Consider the following 23342-nt stretch of genomic DNA (forward strand, 5'->3'; position numbering starts at 1 on the left):
AGGTGACAGGACCACTTGACCTGGTAGTGTCACAGCTACATCCCAGGATGCCTCTCAGGAAGGAGAGAGATTAGTATCTTCACAGTCTTAATGTTTCTTCGTAATGGCCCATCAAGGCTGTGCTGGCTGCTTGTCTGGTGGGTGTATCCCAGATACACACACAGTTGTAATTGTTACATAGTCAGTATTCCTAACTTTAGATACGGAAAGGATACATGCATACAGATTGGATAATCACATTCAGTGCATCATAACCTTTCCAATGATACCTTACAAGACCCATCTTGCATAAAATATATCTTAGGCCATGTTCATATCATAACGATATTTCTATGAAGAATATGGGGTGTAACATCACATTGCTGAAGCAACATCACCTTGTCATGACTTCAATTGCCACATCTCCATGTGATGATATCAGAACATCAAAAGGCATCCAACTTGAGGGCATGTTGCAACAGTTTTGTCTTGGAGTCTAAACAAAGATGACCATGCTCTAATGGAAAATAGGTGCCATGAATTACACTCAGAAATTGGCTCTTCTCTTACAGTAGTCTTCATGTGTGTGCAATACAAAAAACAGTCGATACCACTGTACCTGAGAAAGTTTGCCATGACTGGCTGGCTGCTGTGAAAATATTCATTTAGCAATTTTCATTTTAAATGGTATTTAAAGTTCTGTTTATGAATCTGGTTTTGACCGGTGAAGGATGGTCTCCCATTATCAATGGATGGTCTCCTGTTATCAGTAGATAAGGGGCAAACCTCTACACTCATCATGCTCCTAGGCTTCTTAGTAGCAATTGAAATTTCTACTTATGGGATGTTTCTCTTCTGCGTCAGACATTTGGTAGGGAAAATCCTTGAAATGGTCTGAATTTTTCTTGTGGCCTGTACTGATGGGCTACCACTCCTGTACCAATAGGACATCTCTGGAGTGTACTGTAAGATTCATTCCTCTCTTGTGACCTATTCAGTATCTGCTTGCAGCTGCTGGGACAAATTGTGAGACTTAATGATATAAATCGCAATTATGAGCAGAGAGCAATCAACTCTGTTTATCTTTGCATCACACACAACACCACTATCACTCAGCTGTCCCAATATCTGGCCAGTATCAGCACATAGATGAGAAGTTGTTGACTGGAGCTAACTTCAAACAAGATGGAGGTTACACAGGGAAATTTACAGGGAAATACTTTAAAGAGCTTGTTACCTCCATACTATCTCCTCTAATTGAGGATGTCCATCTCCAGATTATTTTAACAATCTACAGTATAGGAGTCCTTCTACACTCCTCACTCACACTAGAATTTCTCATAGCATCAGCCACAAAAAACTGTGGCTAGCTAAAAAACTTTGCCCCATCTGTTACTAGAATGACCTGGTCTCAATCATATGTCCTCATTATCTCCAGACTGGATTATTGCAATCAGTATGCTTTTTTCAAGGCTTCCTAGAGGCACACCTTGACTGTTAACCATTGAAAATGACTCTATGGGAATGGTTTTCCAACCAGGTATATACCCACCTTATAATAGCCCCATCCAGGTTGTAGTTCCCTAGTTTGTTTATGAGAAGGTCATGTGAGACAGTATCAGAGATCTTACTAATGTCAAGATATACTATATCTACCGCTTATCCCCTCTCCACAAAGCTTGTTACCCTGTCAAAGAAAGCTATTAGGTTTGACATGATTTGTTCTTGACAAATCCATGCTGACTATTACTTATCACCAAGATACTTATATTTGTAATAACTGCCAAAGATCATGCAAATCTCAGATTGAACTATTCAGTCACATGAGACATTGCAAACCATGTACCATCAACCATCATAGGCTGCAATTCCCACCGTCTTTCGCAGATAAAAGGATGCCAACAATGAACAAAAAATTTGGACAGCACTCCTGCTGATACTTGCTTTGTGTTCTTAGTTAACATTTGTATTTCAAAGGTTACATGGCTGTCAATTAGAGGAATAGTAGTAATTTTAGTTGAGGTGTGAGCAGTGGGAAAGAACTTTGCTATCCCTTCTACCTCTCTTTTAAAATGTAAGTATTTATGGAATTTTTCTTTTGATGGACTGCCTCTTGTGTTTTATGACCTGAATCCTTCTCTCAGTTACGTCTAAAGGGCCAGGTTCTGAATTCAGTTATTCTGGTAATAACATATCTCAGAATCCAGTAAAACAACAAAGAGACATGCACTGATCCCTGGAAGCAGAAATGTGACTCAATTGCTATTTTATCAATGTAGTTTTTAGAGCTGTTCTACTCTTTCCTTTTTTAATTGTGGTAAAAACATTGTGGGATATTAGTGACACACAGCAAGGCTTTGTGGTTAAGGCACAATACTGGAAATCAGATGATCTGGGGTCTGTTCCTGGATCTGTCAGGCACCGACTGACTGTGTGACCTTAGATAAGTCACTTCCCCTCTTTGCCATTTAGTAAAATGCATGCATGGAAAATTCCCTACCTCAAAGGCTGCTGTGAGGCTAAGTTCATTAAAGGTGAACTGTAAAGAACTGTTTTTATTAAATTGAGCTTGCACCCTGTTTTACTTCTATACTCAATGAAGGCTACTCTCAGAAAGACCTCAAGACTTCTGGAATATGCTGCTCAAACAGTTCACGTTTGTTTCTACTGCCTATCCCTCCCTTCTCACATTTATCTCCAGACTTCTTCTCCTTGTCCAGATCTATTCTGCCCCCAACAATCTTCTATTCATTGAACTTTCTGAAAGTTTGCATTTTTATTAGAGAGAGGTAAGGGACTGACTATGTGTACACAAATTTGCAGAGGAACAACAGGGTTGAGGTCTGTTATTTCTCAACTCTGTATATTATTTATTTATTTATTTAAAAACATTTTTGCTGTTAACAAGCATGTTATCTCTGGAGACACAAATCCACAGTTTGAGAACTGCAAAACTAAGCATCTCTGATGGTATCTTCTACACTGAGCACTGAGTCCCATTGGGTACATAGAAAGATTAACCTAAATAATATATACAGAAGCCTGTGGAACCCCATAAGATTGGGTCCCTAATCCATGAACTATTGGAACTCATTTACAAAACTTTTCTTAAACATTACATGAATATATTGTCTCATACTGTAGATTTAGAATTTGTAATCCCTATTCCATGATGAGATATCTTTGAGCTATAATGTATCTTAATTAAAACTATCTTCAGATAGGTTTTTTTTCCCTCAAAAAGCATTTTAATCAAAAAATCCTATTTAAATTAAAAAAATCCTATTTTTTAAATTTTTTTTTAAATATAATTGATTTTTATCCACCCTGGTTGGGAGCTGCTTGCTTCCTATGGGCTCTTTTCTCTTCAAGCTGTAGGAGCCAGCTCCTGTCATGGATTTTGATACCCTGATGGAGATGATGGCGCCACGTCTTACGATCAATTGCCAGTATTTCCCATCGGTCAGGATCAATTCCAAATTCCTCCATATCTCACCTGTATGTGTCTTTATAGCGAAACTTGGGAGATCCTGTTGTTCTTGTTCTCTCTGATAGCTCCCTGTACAGCATGTCCTTGGGTATGTGTCAGTCTTCCAAACTACTCAGACGGCCCAGCCAGCATGGTCGTCTTTGCTTGAACTCGGCTGCCACACTTGGTAAATTTGCCCTTTGAAGAACTTCTGCATTCGTGACTTTCTCTTGCCATTTGGTGTTGAGTATGCAGTATAAACAGTGTAGGTGGAAACTGTTTAAACTTTTCTCCTGATGAGCATAAATTGTCCATATTTCCCCACCATACATGAAAGTGCTGAAGACACAAGCTTTGTACACTAGCATTTTGGTCTTGATGGTAAGCTTTGAGCTGTTCCATGCTCTTTTAGTAACTCTGCTAAAGGTGGTGGCAGCCTTTCCAATGCGAACATTTAGTTCTTCATCCAGTGAGAGGTTGGTGGTCACTTTGGAACCTAAATAGCTGAACTTTTGGACTAGTTCTAGCTGGTTTGCATTTAAGGTGATTGAAGGATCTTGTGGAACCCCCTGTCCTAATACAACCATTTCTTGATGCTGATGGTGAGAGCAAATGCCTGACAGGCACTTGAAAGGCAGTCCATGAGTTCTTGTAGTAGATCTTCATCATGGGCTATAAGGGCATCATCATCAGTGAATAGAAGTTCCCTGACTAGCACCTTTTTGACTTTGGCCTTTGACTTAAGTCGGGACAGGTTGAAGAGTTTCCCATCTGATCTTGTGTGGAGATACACTCCATCTTTCATGTCCATAAACACACAGTTCAAGAGTACTGAGAAGAAGATTCCAAAGGGTGTATGGGCAGGAACACATCCTTGCTTCACTCTGCTTTTCATCTCAAAGATGAAAATACACTAAAATAAAATGTGCTATCTATCCACAGCTTGAACGAGAAACAATTTTCTGCCTAGTGTTCAAACCCAAAGTAATAAGGATTTCTTAGTTTGTGTGTAATGATTGATTAGTCCCATGGAGCATACATACATATCTTCTCCTTTTATTTTTCTTTTCTCCCGCTCCTTCCCACATCACACTTCCAGAAAAATGCTTTCCTCCTTTACGATTGGTTGGTTCAAGCTAACTGCTTGCTACTGTACAATTTATCGTGCTCTGTATGTTCATCTGAGATTCTGTACAATCAGGAGATTCCTGTGGAAGCTATTCAGAGTAACTGGAGGATTTGTCTCAAAAACTAAACTATAGCAGCTCCCCAATAGCGTTTTTGACACATACATTTAACCTATTTGCTGCACGCCATGTTCTTTCACAAAATGTCCAGTAACTTAAAATGGAGTTATGGGCTGTGTGTGACGCAGCACTGGTGGTGCATTTGGCATCACATCTGGTGCATAATGTGGCATGGAATTGGATAATCTAATTTTCATCTCTGCAAAGGCTGTAGCCTATGCGCTTTAAGATTTTGAAAATTAACAGCGCCAACCCCTGCCTGCCCCCAGAATGCATGAAACGGTTCTGCAACTTTAAGTAAAGGTTACTCCTGTAACAACTAGAAGATACAGAATTTCTGTAGTGCATACTATGGTACTTTTTATTTTTTTTTAAAAAAACCCATGAAGCTCTTTCAGCATATTTTAGTTTTCTGAGAGGTGAGAGAAAAAAGAAAAATCTCTTGCTTCAAATGTTTTCAATTAGGTACAGTCACACTGTACTGGACAGGGTTTAAAGAGAAACGCAGTGAAGCCTAGAACTGTTAACAGATTAGTTAACAAGGGAGTACAGTTGATTTAGCCAATTTAAAAAAAGTAGCTATTTTAAAACTTTAATACTTGAGTGATATTTCTATGTGATTTAGGATGTTTAGAATTTCTTTCTGTTCAATATTGTTCTTTCACAGCATGAGTGCAGTTCTCTGATACTCAGCCTCTTGAGGTTTTTTTTTAATATATTGTTTGTACATTTTAGCTGATCTCAGCAAAAGGACACTGACACGCCCGTTGCCAGAGACACAACAGTTTAATCCAAAGATTACATCTGATCTAATTCAATTTGACATCCTCACTGGAGGCTCAGACTACAAGAGGTGGTGCTGTAACATGGAACTACAAGAAGGGGATTTTTGTAATGAGGAAGTTAGCTAGAAACTGATTGAAAGAGGAGTTAGGGGATTCAAATCCACAGAACCAGCATGCAGCTAGCTAAAAATGCCATGTTTGAATTGCAGACAAAATTATGCATCACTACAGCACCAGGGACTCTCATGTCAATTTCACTGGTGTAACTCAATTCAAGATGATGGAGTAATTTTTTATTTACACTGGCATAATTGAGATCCGTGTCTGTCGCTTGCTTTACTGTTAAACTTTATTTCTTTCCCCTCCTGTCTCTAAATCCATATTTGAAGACTAGGGTTAAATCCCAAACTCCCTGAATTTTAAAAACTTGTCCCAGGTAATGGGGTTGCAATCCCACCTGGGTTGGTTGCTAATTCTTTACTAGTGGTTCAAAATTTTTAAGGATTACATATTCAAATTAGTGCACATGGCCAAATTCTGTGGCCAGTTATACCAACGCATCTCCATTGAAGACAGAACAGACTTTGATTGGTTTTATTTATATTAACCTATTTGCAGCATTCACAATTACTTTGTGAGTCTCATGATATTTGGTATTCTACTTAAAGTCCTGGGTCCTGTGAGAATTTCAGCTTTAATTAAAAAGTAAACTTCTACCCCTCCTGGTTGCAGAGGAAAGCTTGCAAACATGACCCAAGTACAACATAAAGGTTCAGAAACCGGAAGGCAAACAAAAAGAACCCCAGATGTATTATTTTAAAGTCATCTTATTCTTAAGCCTCTCTCATAATTTTGGAGGGACCTAACTCATGATTTTTTCACGTTGGCATTGGCAATGCTGTATTTGTTCACTGACTAAGCGAATTAATAGAAAACAATGTTTTTCAAACCCATACCACTCTGACATATTTGAAGAAATGTGATTTACAACAAGCAGAATCAATGCACTTGTGGTTACTTGTGTATTCATAGAACAGGATGAATTGGCTTATCCTGTGTATGGGGAGGCATTTACAGGGCCAAATTCTGGCAGAGCACTCTCCATATGCACTGGCCAGGATATCCATGATTAGCAAGTGGGGTGCAGGGCACACGTTATCCACCCCAATCATGGGTCCCCCAGATATGTGGACAAACAGCTCTGTAGGCTCCCCACAAAGGAGCCAGACCTGATCCTATTTACACCAATGTAAATCTAGAGTCATCCCAACTGAAATCAGAATCTGGCACATGAATTTTTCTGGGACAACATAAAGGGGTCACAAGGGATGTGGGCCATATATTTATGTGTGTAAAGCACCTGACTCAGCAGTGTCAGCTATCAAACCGTATACTAAAGCACATAGTTTATTTGTGGTCCTAGCGTGGAGGAGGCCTTGCAGGTGGCTGCCTTGTACATTAACTTGGCTCTTGCAGTATTTATGTATACCTATTTTATGGATGTTTATGGCTTCAGCCATACTTTTCCCTAGAGCATTGGAAAAACACTCAGACCAACAGCAACCCCTCCTAAGCACATGTATACAAAACTGAGAGTTTGCTTCTGCACTTGGTTGTGCTGCTTGTAGGCCTGTGTGACTATTAATGTTAATGGCAATTACGTGCAAGAAGAGAGAGGAGACTGAGTATTCATTGAAGTCTGAATTTCCTGGCTTTGTAATGTTTATGACAAGCTAGGAGTTAGTCGATTGTTTTTTGTTGTTGTCTGTTAATTTCCCAGTTTTTACTGCAGTTTGTTTAAAGAATAGAACAAGTCACCCAGGAGTATTATGGATGAAACAATAAATAATAATGGTTCCTTAGAATCTCTGCAGTAGATGTGACTTTGTTGTTGGATGTATATAGGGGGTTTTCTCATTAACTGAGGTCTACTTTGTTTCCTGTTTTTAATAGATGAATTTCTGAATATTTTTCATGTGACAGTTACATGCACTTCAAATTTAATTCAGGAAACACTTATTTAAAATTAACCCACCCAGCCAGTAAATATTTATTTTGATATATCTACTCATTTTGAAGACTTTTTAAAATTTCTCTGATATCCCGAGCTAAATCCTTCCTAAATACTTATTTAGGTCCTTTAAGAAACTTCTGATTTTTGAGATCAGACTTTCACAATTCTATCTGTGTAAACCCTGCACAGTGTGTGGATTCCTGATCCTAGTAACACAGACCAAATATCCTCATGGATTTTTTGTTGAGAAACATTACTGAATAAGCAGAGCAGCTGATTTCTTTAAAAACTTACTGTCTCTCCTGGCATTAGTTTACGGTGTATTTTGTTTTGATAAATGAAATACCAAAAGCAATGAGCTAATCCCTTGCTACAGTTCAGTTTTTAAAGTCAAAACCGTAAGAATTATATAAGCAGAGTAGATAGCCAGAGGGCAGGACCTTCTATTCTTTGCACACACTGCTCCTGGTGTGGAGGATCAGGCCCATCTGGAGTAATAGACAGTGAGACAACTTCTAAGCAATGATTTGGCTGTAGTGAGTTTTCCAACTGTTATGGAACTCTTGACAAGAAAATAGTATTTTTAATGGCTGCCTTAATAACCACTATAGAAATGAATGATAAAAGTATTCAAAGGCTGCAGAGCTAAAGGTAGCACTCAGGCTTGGGCTGGAGCCAAGGCAGTGAGACCTCATAAGGGGGAGGATCTCAGAGGCCAGGCCTATGCCTGAACGTCTACACTGCAGTTTTATAGCCCGAGCCTCATGAGCCCAAGTCAGCTGATCTGGGCCAGCTGTGACTGTGCTGCGGGTCTTTTATGGCAGGGTAGATATACCCTAAGTATGGAAACAGCAGATCATTATTAAGAATATTGTATTTCCTAATATGTTCCAGAAAGAAATCCCAGTGTGTATTCTTTGACATCATGTTTCAGATCTATTGCTATAAGGACTTAAATTAATGGCAGCACTTAAAATATATATAGACATTGTGGAGTAGGAGAGATCTAATAAAACCTTTTTTTTCTTGGTCAAGAATTACTGAATTGATTGGATACCACCCAGAAGAGCTACTGGGCCGTTCTGCATATGAATTCTATCATGCCTTGGACTCAGAAAATATGACTAAAAGCCATCAGAACTGTAAGTCATGTTGATATGTCCTTCATTGTACATAAAACACAGTGTGCATGTATCTGACTAACAAGCTGCAAACATAAAGGCACATTGGTGCGTTGTTGAGTTCTTGTGTATATCTTGCATGTGTTCTGTAAGAGAGAAATGCAAAGGGATTGCACTAGTGCTTCAAAGTGGGACTTAAGTGACGCATTGGCCTTTTGCTATGACCCGTTGAAGCCCCATGGCTGGCCCTTTAGATGAATTTCACTCTAAATTAGAAAAAAAACTAGTTCCATTTGCAGGATCTTGATTCTAGGACACACCCTTTTTTCCAAGTTAACTCATGTTACCAGATTCAGTTGGGAGGCTGAAAAAACTGGATAACAGCAAGCAATAAATATTGGGAAGCAATAAATAAGAATAAATGGTCAATTACAAGCATGGCAAGAAGTAAATAGTGGCATACCACAGTGATCAGTATTAGACACAGGTGTCCAATGTAATAGAAATTAGTAATAGAAAAAGCTCTACTCAGTTATCTTGTTCAATGTCTTTCTCTCTTTCCTCCTGTTCCCATCACTTTACTTCTTTTGCCCACGCAAAACAAATAGCCTGGAAAAAACACATAAATATTTAGGTTAATTCAGAGTAGGGTAGATTTTGGGGAAAGTCCAGCAGGACCTAATACAATGAGATAGATGGAAGATGACATTCAGTATACAAAGTAATATATATTGGGAGGAAGGTGTTTTTTTTTTAACGGTTTTTATACTTAGTTGGGTTCCGTATTACCTGACATGGTCAGCTAAATGTTGGCATCTGCTCAATAGACAATGGTGGTCAGAAAGATGGAGAATTATATGGAAAGAAAGTATAATGCCATTGTATAAATCAATGCTTCATAGTGAAGGTTGTGTATGCTTATGACACCTCATTTCATTCCTGATATGATCATTTTGAAATTATCATGAGAGGTCATAGAATATGAAACATAGGAGGAGAATTTTTAAAATACCAAAGATTATTTAGTAGAGAAACACACGTGAAAGGAGATATGCTAGAGATATATAAAATAAAAGATGTAGACTGCCAGTTAACCACTCCTGTTTGTCCTATCCTATAATATCATAACAAGGGAGCTTTCAATGAAACAAGCAAAACAAACAAAACGAGCGAAAGAAACAATTTTATATGATATAACATTATGTGGCTATGCTGATGGAAGATACTATTGAGACACATAGCTTAGTAAGATTAAAAAAATAAAATTATCTGCATGTTCTCAGTACCATTTCCCTCATCTTCCTTCCCTTGCTCCTGCCTTATTTTTTGTTACTTTTTGCCTTAAATTAGATGGTAAGATCTTTTTGTGCAGCACTTAATACAATGAGGCCTGACTCCTGCCTGCGGCTTCTAGTTGCTGCTATAATGCAAATAATAATGCCATTACATTAGCTAGGTTAGAGAAACACAAAGGTGCCAAATTCTCATGCTCCAGGATATAACAGTTTGCACCAGTTGGGGGCCAGGAAAATACCCTACCAAGATGATATAATTGGTCAGGTGTCTCTTGCACATGGCCTCTCTTGCAAACAGGATCTCAAACTAGCTGGATCATTTTTCTGTTCCCTTGTGTCATCTCCTGTGTGCTCTGCGTAAGTGAGGTGAATTGCTTGGTTTTTACAGCATAGTCATTTTCACAAAGTGTCGATCCAGTTCTGTAGCAGCCTAACAGCAGGATCTGACTCAAACGCTCGGGAACTTTACTGAGACAATCCAACATGCTGCAGCTGATGGCTCCATATAAAAATTTAAAATGACATCATGAGCGTTTTGAAGAGCGTCATGTGTGTTACTTAACCACACGAATGCATTTTGGAACACTACATTCAACCATAGTTTATGGTTTCCAAGAGGAAAACAATAATAATGACCAGAAATATATACAGTTATAATGAAATTAGTATATAAAACTCTGAGCTGTCTTTTGGAGGTCATAATTGCTGTCTTTGAAATATAAAACAAGCTGTTGGTAGATGAAATAAACTACATTATTTCTTCTCTAGCTCTTTGTACTTACTTTACATTTCTAACTCTATTTTCTTCTGTTCAAGGTAACCCTTAACACTAATCTCCTAAAGATTAGGCTTTTGACTAATATATAAATATAGATTTTTTTTGTGACTGTCTGTGCTTTGGAGTTGGCCTTTCCTAGCAATATAATGAAGGCCCTGCATGTGTCTACCAAATGCATTTGCAGTGAAAGGCTCAGTCATGTTGTTGGGGCATCCAGTGATAGACCACGATCATCTTTTCCCTCATCCCTTTCAGAGTGATTTTAACTTTTTTTAAGAACATAATAATCAGTCTCAGCAGACAACTACATAACCAGAAGGGAGGTTTACATTAGCACTAACAGCAGGGGTTCTAGACCTCGCCATCCCCAATAAGTTAAGTACTCAGATGTTCATTAATAAGAATGTTTGACAGCAGAGAGAGTCATTTGGGATGCAGAACAATGTTAGTTTTAATCAGAATGTTTTGAGGAAGCAGTTATATTTGTTCTCCATTAGCCTGCCGCTGTCAATCCATTCATGTGGCTTTGTCTTTTTTTTTACAGATTTTGAATTCCCCAAAACAAATTAGGTCTTTTATAGGGGTGAGCAATTAATGATATTGTCTCTGCTTGAGCAAGCTATGTATTCTGAGATATCTGATTAGAATGCATCATGAGCAATCGGTGGCTGTGTTGCTTTAAGTTGTTTTTAAATCCCAGAGATCAACAATATAAACTGTAGACAGGTACTTTTGAAATAGCACCAGAGAGGAAATAAAATAAACCACCAGCGGAGGCTGCTCCTTGTTCTAACAGGGTCAGATCGACTCCATGCACAGGACCAGCATAAAGCCTGTGTGTCACTTAAGCCCTCAACGTAGGGCCTAATCCAGAAGCACTTTGAAGTCAGTGGAAAGACCCAGAAGTGGTTATTTATAAAAAGAATCCCACTGCAGCCTTATAGGGCTACTCAAAGCCATGAGCACGACATCTGGTAATAAATGTGTAGGATCAGGCCCTATAATATAAGAGTAGCCCCACAGTCTCTGAAGGTGTGTAGGGAAGCATATACCCCCTTTCTAGTTCCAGGGTAGCATAGCTGATGCATTCTGCCCTTTACAGGCATTGGCCCAAATTCTGTGGTGATGTAAATTAGTGCAATTCCAATAACCTCAACACAAGCTATATCACTTTACATCACCAGAAAATTCGGCCCATTGCATCTTGCTGAGGCAAATGCCTCCAGACACTTCTTACAAGTCCAAAGAAGCCCATGTGGCTGGGGGCATATGAATAGCAAGCCATGAACAATCAGCCACCTGGGCACCAGCAAGCCCTCATTGAACATGGAAGCCTTTGTGACCTTTTGAGAAACTGGGCAGATATTCACGAGTTCTTTGCTGTGATTTCTAACACACATTGCCTAATCTAATGTTAATAGATCTGATGTAAGATGACACATAATTATCCTTTTTCAAAAGTACAAATAAGTTAAAACAAGGTACAATTTCTTCTGGAGAATTCTCCTAGCTGTTTTGATCTATGCTTCACAAAATTGTTCTCCTAGCAGAGCTGCAAAGTAATGATTCAAAATGCAAAACAAAAATAAAACTCCATGCTAAATATATTGGACACCCAATTTTTATTTAACCTAACTATGCTTTATGCAGGAGATAAGTATAATCACACTATAAATATATCCATTGATTCCAAATACATCAATGCCAACAATAATGTAATGTTACCAAAAAAAGAAAAGAATCGAGTTCTAGAGCAGGATTTATTTTTCATTACAAGAAGGTAATCCACCACTAGAATGAGGAAGGGGAAAAAAGTTTGAAGGTTGAATGAACACACCTAAAATAAGCCTTTAAGATGGAAACAGAACTACTCCCTGGATTTACTGGTGATACTTCTGTCACACTTGTTGCAATTTTACAATACTGTAAAGTTTTCAGATGAGGTAACGACCCTGTGCTGAAATAAACCATAGTACTCTTTGTGTTCTTGGCTGCAAGTATAGCTTTATATACAGTATAAAACTTAATTGGTTGTCATCGAATGCAAGATTAGAATTTAATTTGACAGGGTTTTACATGCCCACTCTTTTACCAGTTATGTGAGGAAGAGGTGAAAATCCTTGTCTTTGCACAAAAGATTCACTGCAAAGCTATATTTTCCAACCAAACAATATTCTATTACTATTTCCATTTAGGGCCTGGTCTCATTCCCATTAAAGACAGTTGGAATTTTGCTATTGACTTCCATGGGGAGCTGGCTCTGGCCATCTGAGACCTTTCAATGGGAAGTACATAGAAGTTTGACAGGCCAAGTCAATCATATCATACTTTGCATCTATTTCAAATGTATGACAGCAATTTAAAAAAAAGCTTTGTAAACAATTAAAGGCAACAAAAGTAACTGAAGATAATATTTTTTGTTTATTCTTCAGTGTGATGATCTAATTAATGTTGTATGAGATAGAGATGTAATATTTTGGTAATGTATTTAAAATAAAATCCTTTTAACTTTCTAACAACTTGGAAGTCAGACTGAAGGCATATGGCTAGATAACTGAAAGACGAAATTCAAGTGCATTAGTAATTTATAGTGTTACTCCAAAAAAAGCGTCCTGCCACTCTTTGTATCAGAACATGATGTGCTTTGGGGGAGGGAGGGGGGTGTAGATTAAAGCAGTAAAAAGCTTTCCTGTAATGTAACAGGCGCCCTTATTATGACTCTTATTGAAGAGCTGATGATTAGGAAGCCAATGTAATTATGTTTCACAAGCAGAGCAGAACAGTCTCTGAAACATACTAAAGGCAAAACCTTTTGATTTTGTTCCACACATTTAATCAAAAACATATTTAATCAAAAACAATAATCTTATATTTTGTCTAAATTAAAAAAGTCTAAATAAATTAAATGAGGGATGATGAAATATTCCTAGGGAAAGAAAACTTTAGAGACAGGAAGAGTAACACTACAAATGACCCACAAACACTTAGAGTGGGGTTCACAAAGGTACTTAAGTGCCTAACCCCCATTGGAATCAAAGGGAGTTAGGCACCTAAATACCTTTGAGTATGCTACCCTTATTCTATTTCATAAATGTAATGGGCCCAGTTCTGTGGTGGTTGTGCAGGAAAGACTTGTGCTTCAGTAGTTTCTGCAATGGCCATGTACACAGGAGTTTTCCTGTGCAAAGACTGTCAAATCAAGTTCAACTACAAGTGGACTTTAGTACATCAGTTTAATTGCAATCAAATAATGTTATTACAATGAAAAGCTGCTTAAAGGGGAAATTTTGCCAAAAGGGCCTGATTGTGCAAACTTTAATCCCAATGGTGAGTGCTTCTGTGCTAGAATGGATTGCAATATTATTAATATTAACATGGATAGAAAGTTACTGTCAGTTGGGAAAAAGACCGTTACTTGAATGGAAGATACAGTCCATATTAGCTGCTTTGACGAAAATGGAAGGTGGATACCAACTAAAGCATCCTAAAAACTTAAATTCTCAAATGCCAAGAACTCTACACTGAAACATCTTGCCTAACTCTGAGTACTATAGATATCGTATTTCGGAGATATATAAAAGTATTTGTAAAGCATCCAGATCAAACTCTAAATCTGAACTGCACTTTTTTTGTGCAATGTGCTACTACGCAAACAAAGCTTGATTCTGTCTTCTGTGTAACCCCGGATGTTACATGGATGTATTACATTGTCCTGGAAGCATTGTTTCACCTTCATCTAAGTCTTAGCTGGACACTGGCAGGTTAAAAGGAAATATTGCAGAGAAATGATGACAATTGCATAGCCCAAACAGCCAGAAAGGCAGAACAATTCAACTCTCCATTTTCTCTACTGACAAAACAGTACCACTGATAATTCTTCATTTGTGTCACTTTGACAGCTTGGAAAACGTTTTTCTTTTCTTTCCCTTTTGCTGTAAGATCAATGTCAGCGTAGTAACACCATGCCTCCTTATTTGCAACAACAACAAAATATATCAGGAATGTATATCTGGAGTTGATGTCATAGATTCCAAGGCACGAGGAAGGAAAGAAAATATATACAATTTAGGCTAAGATTTTTATTTTTAAAAAGGGGTGGGCACCTAAAATTGGGCTCCTATATTCATAGGCACCTACATAAAAGCAACTGATGGGTGTTCAGCACTTTTGAAAAATCAGTCCACTTCTTTAGATGCCTAAATATGATCTGAGGAGCTTAACTTTAGGCACCTATTCTTAGCCTTAAACTAGTCTACATATACATATGCAATCAGTAGTCCACAGATTTTGGGCACCTAACTTGAACTCTCTCATGTTGAGCCCCCAGAAATAGTGGCCACTTTTGAAAATTTTAGCTTTAACAATTACACTTAAAAAATAAGATAATCAGACATTTACTAGCAAATAGCTTTAATTCTAGCACTGTCATTTTACATGACTAGAACTCAAAGGCAGTTTTACTGGTTTAAGTGATGTGCTACGTTTATATATTGCATTCTTATAAATGCTGCTACGTTATTTATATTTTGTCCTATTTGACAGTGTGTGCAAAAGGTCAAGTAGTAACTGGCCAGTACCGAATGCTTGCAAAGCATGGTGGATACGTATGGCTGGAGACTCAAGGAACTGTCATATACAATACACGCAACCTACAACCTCAGTGTATTGTCTGTGTCAACTATGTACTGAGGTAAGTTATACAGAACCCAAAAAGTGCTTATGAACATTTATGCTGTAACATAGGCAATTAGTGAAATTTTTGTATATTTTACTTTGGTATTCTGAAACCAACTTCGCCAAGCAAGATAGATCAAGCACAACTGTTGGACATTTTCTTTCAATAATGTCTATTTGATACAAAATCTATTGACACACGCCTGCAGAAGGCTTTTATTTGCATGTAGTAGAATTTCTGGTCTCTTGGCAGGACCAGGTATAAAACCTGCATGGAAGATTTGGAATAATTGCTTGCTACCAGGTGGAGAAAAGAAGTTTTTAAGCCTAATCTCTTGTAAATATCATCACCAGAAAGAAGTAGTTTTCCTCAGCAAAGTCAAGACCACAAAGTGATCTACTTTTGGCAAAATGAAATATTATGGTCATAGATGAGGCCAAAATCTGCAAGCTTGTAGAGTGAAACTGGTCTGGGTCATTACTATATTAATTACACACCTATAAAACTGAAGTAACTGTGGTGAATCATCCCCCAGAATTATTGAGCAACTGCAGCTCCTCTTTGCTTCAAATTAAGTTCTGGGTGCTCAGCAACTCTGGAAATCAGGCCCAGTTGTCTCACGTTAGGCACCCAAAATTCGTGGCAGTTTTGGAAATGTTGGCCTTTGCCTTTAAAGTTTTAACAGTTTACTAACTGTTTATACAGTGACTTTGTTTTAGAGTGCAAAATGTCTAACAGATCTAATTGCCTTGTTAGTGAAATTGAGAAGAATGACATTGTGTTCTCAATGGACCAGACGGAGTCTCTGTTTAAGCCTCACCTGCTGACAATGAATACTATTTTTGATAATGGGGTCCCAGTGACTGAGAAGAGTGACTTCTTGTTCACAAAACTGAAGGAAGAACCGGAGGAGCTTGCTCAGTTGGCACCCACACCAGGAGATGCCATTATTTCTCTGGATTTTGGTTAGTGTTGTAGCAGCATGAATAAAAAATAACCACAAAATACTTCCTGTTTCAACAAATGCAAAGAACCTCACTGGGACTGATCGTGCTCTCCCGTGCACTTGGGAAAATCCAGTGTGACTCCATAGAAGTCAGAGGCCTCACACCAATGAAAAATTTCTGTGAGCCAGATGACACTCAGGCCTCTTATTTTTTCTTGATTTATACTAAAACCTTAAAATGTGAAACATGCACACGGCAACTGGGTGGTGTTTACTTATTTATTTATTTATTAAATAGCTGGTAATGTGTCATAGCACAACAGAATTGTCAGGCTGAAAGAATGTGTCAATCTTGTTAATATCTGTTCAGGGACACAGAAGTTTGAGGAAGCCTCTATCTACAACAAAGCTGTTGTTTTGACTCTAAACAAACAGTGGCCAGTGGAAGTGAAGACCCACACTCCCCAAGGTGAAAAGCTGACTATGCCATCATTTACAATGCCCCAAGTTGCACCAGGCAGTAGTACTCCAAGTGCAAGTAGCAACAGCAGCTGTTCAACGGTAAGAAAGACCTTTGAACTGAAAATTAAATTATCTAATCTACAAACTGCAAGGTAAATAAATGGAGTGTGATGTTTTGTATGCAACTCCCATCAACATCAGTGGGAGGTACATGTGTACAGTAGTGGTCTCATATTTATGAAGTAACCAAGGCAACTATGCACACATTGTATTATATACACACTGAACTACATAATGAGGATAATAAATCAGGGCTATCCCCTGCGCTTAATACCAATCCTTTATTTTTTCCCAGCCACCCTCACACTAATCTTCTCTCATTAAAACATTCTATGTACAGCTGCTATACCAAGCCACCACTACTTCTAGGTGAATTAGCCAGTAAAAGGCTGCTATAAGATAGCGCAGCCATTATCGATATCCCTGTAACAAAAATCCTGGCATATTACCTTCATTTGTTCATTAGGTGGAAGCTATAGCCATATTTCAGTGGTTCCCAACTTGTACCAGTCCTGGCACTTAAGGCTTTTCAGGATGGTACCATGGATTTCCTCTCCCTCCTTGCTCTGTGCTGGGTATCAGCGAACTGCTGCTGTTTGCCGTCCATTCATTTGTGTACTCTCTAACCGAAAACTTGGTTTGCTCTGAACTAAGCTGGATGGTGCACAACTGAGTGAGAGGCAGTAGGCACTGCGTGGGACACATGAGAGTTTAGTCTGATTAAACTAGCATCATTGCCCCCTAGAAGTTGGAAAGTGCTGACTTAGCATAGCCAGCAGGCCATCCCTGGAGGATGCCCCATTTAATTTGTAAACGCTGGAAGAGGAAAGCCTGAGCCCAGGCTTACCCCTTTCCTCTTCAGAGAGATTTAAGAGGGGATGTCTCACATTGTCAGTTTAAATTTATTTTTACAATATATCTGAAGTCGTAACTCTAGATCCATATGGCAGACCATTTCTATCATTATTGCATGCAACACTTTTTACCATTTCTTAGTGATAAAAGTAATAATCTTGTTCAACTGCTTGCTTGTATCGATTCTGTTCTAGGTGTGCAGGCACCTACATGTGCGGCCATCAGAGATTTTGCCTTAGTGGTACCCGGGGCCTAGGGCCAGCTGTGGCGCCCTCTGGAGTTATGGTTGCCAACTTTCTACTTGCACAAAACTGAACACACTTGCCCCACCTCCTGCTGCGCCCCTCATCCGAGGCCCCTTCCCCCCCCTCACTCCACCTCTGTCCCTCTGTTTGGGGTACAAGAGGGGGATCCAGGCTGGGGGGTGGAGCTGAGGGATTCAGAGTATGGGAGGGGGCTCCAGCTGAGGAAGGGGTTTGGGACGGGTATGGGCTCTGGACTGGGGGATTCGGAGGGTGGGAGGAGGTTTGAAGCACCTTTACCTGCATGTCTGAGACCCGGTCCCCCCTTTGGGACCTGAATCTTCTGCTGTCCAGACTCATGGGTCCCCCCGTCAAGCACTTGGCTTCCTGCTGCCTCCTGCTTCTCTCCTGGAAGGTCTCCTTCTTGGTCACTATAACTTCAGCCCATAGGGGGTCCGAGACCAGGGCACTCATGTCAGAGCTGCCCTATATGGTCTTCTGCAAGGACAAAGTCCAGCTGCATCCGCACCTGGCCTTTCTGCCCAAGGTCGTCTCCCAGTTCCACACTGGTCAAGACATTTACTTACCAGTCCTCTGTCCGAAGCCTCATGGTAGAATCTCCTTCCTTAGAGGTTTTTAAGGTCAGGCTTGACAAAGCCCTGGCTTGATGATTTAACTGGGAATTGGTCCTGCTTCGAGCAGGGGGTTGGACTAGATGACCTTCTGGGGTCCCTTCCAACCCTGATATTCTATGATTCTATGATTCTATGTGAAGGATGAGGAGCGCAGGCTGCATACCTTGGATGTCAGACAGGCACTGGCCTTCTACACTGATAGAACAAAGCCATTCCTTAAGTCAACACACTTCTTCGTTGCTGTCGCGGATGGGATGAAAGGCTGCCCAGTGTCAGCCCTGAGAATCTCATCTTGGATCACGGCCTGCATCCACTGCAGCTACGAGCTGGTGAAGGTGCCCCCGCCAGTGACCATGATGGCTCATTCGACTAGGGCCCAGGCATCATCAGCTGCCTTCCTGGCACAGGTGCCAATCCAAGAGATCTGTCAGGCTGCAACCTAGTCATCTGTCCACACATTTGCATCACACTACGCGCTGACCGAGGACGCTTGAGACTATGCTGGCTTTGGCAGAGCAGTGCTGCAAGCTGAAAGATTGTGAATTCTGAGCCCACCTCTGCTGATTCTGCTTGTGTGTCACCTAGAATGGAATCGACATGAGCAAGCACGCAAAGTAGAAAAAACGGTTACCTACCTTTCATAACTGTTGTTCTTAGAGATGTGTTGCTCATGTTGATTCCATTACCCACCCTCCTTCCCCTCTTTTGGAGGTGTTGGCAAGAAGGAACTGAGAGGGGGTAGGGCTGGTGGCACCTGATATACCGCAGCATGAGCGTGGCACTCCAGAGGGTGCCACAGCCGGCCCTACGGGTACCGCTAAGGCAAAATCTCTGATGGTCATGCAGGTAGGTGCGTGCACACCTAGAATGGCATGGACATGACCAACACATTTTGAAGAACAACAGTTATGGAAGGTAGGTAACTATTTTTTCTGTTGGAGAATAGTGTGTGTTTATTAGAGTTGAGTAGAATATTTGGTTTGTGGAGATGCTGTAGACCCAGTCTTGTTGTTTGTTTTGCATAGCTGATGTTCATTATTCTACAGCACAGTGCATTGACAGCACCATATCAGAATCAAGTACTGTGATAATCTAACTGCTTCTTTTTTATTCTTGTACAGCCAAGCAGCCCAGGAGACTATTACAGCTCCTTAGATGAAGATCTTAAGATTGAGGTGATTGAGAAGCTCTTTGCCATGGACACAGAGTCAAAGAACCAGTGCAACTCCCAGGTGAGAGGACAGTAGTATTTTCTTGCCCACAAGCTATGAACAATTCCCCCATAACCAGTACTATGGATGACCATTCTAGTGTAATATAGCACTTAATTCTCAATGCTGCTCACAGTTCTCATTCCTCAAGAAGGTCCAGAGAGGGTCAGTGTAGCCAAGAAAGAGTATGGAGACTAATGGAAAGCGGGCAAGCTGCAAAGTTTGCGTATTGAGTGCATCTCCTCGAGATCCTGTGCCAGCAGAACTCCTCTGGACTTTAATGTTGCTCCTCTTAGGGGAGGTTTTATGATGCAGGGGCTATAATGAGCTCTAGTTCTTTCAGCTACAGCTTAAAAACTAGGTTAACACTTGAGGACTGATCTGTGCACAAATTGAGACAGGCACAGTGGAAATGATCCAGACTTCACCAGTTGGAGCTGCCACTGCTAGAAGTAGACATGCCTGCCATGAGATCAGCTTGCTCTTTGCTGAATTGATCCAGTCAAATGGGTAAACCTAGGAGATTACAGGGAAGATTTTCAAAAGCACATACACAAAAAATGCTTATGCACATACGGATGCCTCCAACTTGCGACAGACAGCCCTTGGTTTGCACATGCACATACAGCAGTTGTGAGAGTGTGTGAGTGAATTTTAGACTTAACTACGAAGCAAATCTTTTCTTTCATGTTTCATTTGGCATAGACCTATCCCGTTCAATTAAACAGTGAAAAATAGCTTTTCAAAACACTGAATACTGATTCAGACTGGATACAGCAGCAGTAGTAACAAGCAATTCCAGCTGGCCTGGTGGGCAACCCGGAAAGATGCAACAAAGCGGGGACAGGGAAGCGCACACATCATGTGTCACACCCACCCCAATGGCAAAATCAGAATAATCACTTTGGACTCCGTCTACTTCCTTCTCCTTTTCCTGGGTTCATAACTGATCAAAAAGCGACATGGAAATTGATTGAAAACTGCTTCCAAATAAAGGGCCTGAGACCTCTTTTCAGAGTACTTCTCTCCATGCTTCTGTAGTAACTTTGTGAGCACAGACACTCCCTCTGTATACACCATATCTAGTGTTCTAGATAAGAAAAGGCACAGTCCCTGCCCTGGAGAGCTTACAGTCTAAGTTTTGACATAACAGAGCAGTGACAGCAACAGAGAATGGGTAGGGAAGGAGAGTGAAATGCCAGGCAGGCAAGGGGGAAGGAGGGCAAACATGGTGTGAGAACTGGAGCACAACAGAAATAATTGTTACCAGAAACAATTCAACATCAGTTTGCTCAGATGACTTCTAGGGTGTATGAGACCTTTCTGCCCTGCTTGCAGCTCCTCCTCCTGCTGCTGCTGGTCATCTGAGTCCTCCCGGTGGACCTGGGGCCTTTAAGGGCTAGATCTGGGACTATTGCTGTGATGGAAATAGGAGGCGAGGGTGTTGCTGATCTGGGTGGATGAGAAGCATGCTCTCTTCCTGCTTCAAGGTTCAGTTGCTGCTGCGTGGAAGATGCAACATTTAGATGCAGTGAGCACCCCCACTGAAAAATATAGAAATGAATGTGTTAATGTCCTGCAAACTGTGTTTAATAGGCCTTTTGTGGTTTTGATACATGTTTTCTGTGCAATTAGATTTTGAATAACTTATTTTCCATTAGTCAGTAGTGAAGTTGAACTATGTGCCACACTTAAGCATTGGCAGACAAGTTATTCAAAGCCCAGTGGAACATTTGCTCCAGTTCAACCCACGCTGACCTCCCAAACTGTATTTGGGCATCAGCCTTCAGAAAGTGCTGTGCGTATGGTAGCATGGCTGGTGGGTGTAGCATGATTTTCAGTCCTGCTTCCTGTTTCTCATCTGCCCTGCAACGTTATCCCTGGTGATATCAGAAACAAGTATGGTATATAATTCATGAAAACAGACATTTCAGTATGGAAATTACATGCATCTTTAAATAGGGATCTGCCACTTTCAGTATTTCATTTAAGAAATTCAGGTGACTCTTAGCTATACAGCAGGTATAATGATTCTTCAGTCTTAACATTCACTGAAATTTCATCTCCCATGTACACATTAATTGCCATGTGCTTTTTATTATTATTATTTGTACAGACTGATTTCAATGAGCTGGATCTTGAAACCCTGGCTCCTTACATTCCCATGGATGGAGAAGATTTCCAGCTGAGCCCAATCTGCCAAGAAGAACGTCCTCTCCCTGAAAATGCACAAAATACCCAGCAAAGTTTAAGTAGCATGAGTACCATTTTCCAGCCCCTTGCTCCTGCCTCTCAGAATCAGTTTCTCTTGGAGAAATACTGCCAACAGATGTTAAATAAAAATATGAACGCTGGTCATGGACCTCTGTCATCTGTGTCCTTCAACAGTGCGAACAAGTCATCACTGCCACCATACCATGTGCGAGCCAGCACACCACTGGCTTCAATGGTTGGAAGACCAAGCACCCAGTGGCCACCTGATCCACCAGTACAGTATGTTCCTGCTAAATGGAGACTAATGGATAAATACTGTGGGTCCTTAGCAAGTTCCTCATCAGGGCCACCAGTGCACTCTCCCAACATGTCCTTATATAAGAAAAGGTAAATTTGTCCTAATATGCAAGCTGTTAGGTGTATCTGTCCTTGAGACTTCTGTGCTGCAAACCTTGAAAAAGTCTATTAGCCTACTCTACTGGAATAATTTGTTTCAACAGAATGGAATATTAGAAGCCCAATTCTGCTGTCCTTTCAGGTGAACAGCTTTGCCCTTCCATTGACTTGAATGAGAGCAGAAGTGGGCTGATTTTCACCATCATCATAAGTGTACTGATGTGTGGATTTGTGAAAATGTACATGTCTATCACAAAACCATAGAACATTTTTGCAAAGCTGCTTTACTGTATGCAGTGTCAGAAACAGATCTGGTAGGACAGGGAGAAGGATGGCCCAGTGATTACAGGGTAGCCAGAGAGCTGGGTCCAGTTCCCTGCTCTGCCGCAGACTTTCTGTGTGACATTGGGCAAGCCTCTGAGCATTTGTTCCCCAACTGTAAAGTGGAGGTAATAGCACTTCCCTACCTTATAGAGCTGGTGGGAGGACAAATACAGGAAAGGTTGATGCGCTCAAGTACTACAGTCATGGGGGCCATATAAATACCGTAGGTAAAGAGCTTCAGTAATAGTCGTAAGCATGTTGTTAAACAGAAATCATCCTTAAATTTCAGGTTTTCAATACAGCTTATTTACATGTATTACTACTATGATGAGCATAGGGTAAGAACCAGGATAGAAGCACAGTGGTCCAGTTCAGGCAGGTCACTTAATTCCTGTGTGCGTCAGATTCCTGATTTGTAACATGGAGATAAAAATACTGGCTGATCTTTGTAAAACTCTTTGGAACTCACAGATGAGAAGTGCTCTAAGTGCTTTAGGGTTGTTAATACTTCTAAAGATGTACAAAATGGTGGGTTTCATTTTCTAAAAAAATTGTAACCGTCTCAGGGGTGTGGGCACATGCAGTTTTATACCTGCAGGATCAATTAATTGTATGCAGTTGCTAGCCTTTTTGG

General features: G+C 40.2%; 1 protein-coding gene across 3 annotated transcripts in view; it reads left to right on the forward strand.

Moving 5' to 3' along the window:
• EPAS1 (endothelial PAS domain protein 1) overlaps positions 1-23342 on the forward strand; it is a 151215-nt gene that overhangs the window by 121752 nt on the left and 6121 nt on the right. For all 3 annotated transcript variants that reach the window (XM_074949377.1, XM_074949380.1, XM_074949378.1), the window contains 6 exons: positions 8530-8636; positions 15231-15378; positions 16120-16328; positions 16680-16870; positions 19685-19795; positions 21891-22375. In XM_074949377.1, coding sequence (XP_074805478.1) covers positions 8530-8636; positions 15231-15378; positions 16120-16328; positions 16680-16870; positions 19685-19795; positions 21891-22375 — 1251 coding nt within the window. The remainder of the gene's footprint in view (positions 1-8529; positions 8637-15230; positions 15379-16119; positions 16329-16679; positions 16871-19684; positions 19796-21890; positions 22376-23342) is intronic.

The sequence above is a fragment of the Natator depressus genome, chromosome 3 (genome assembly GCF_965152275.1).
Source record: "Natator depressus isolate rNatDep1 chromosome 3, rNatDep2.hap1, whole genome shotgun sequence".
NCBI lineage: Eukaryota > Metazoa > Chordata > Testudines > Cheloniidae > Natator > Natator depressus.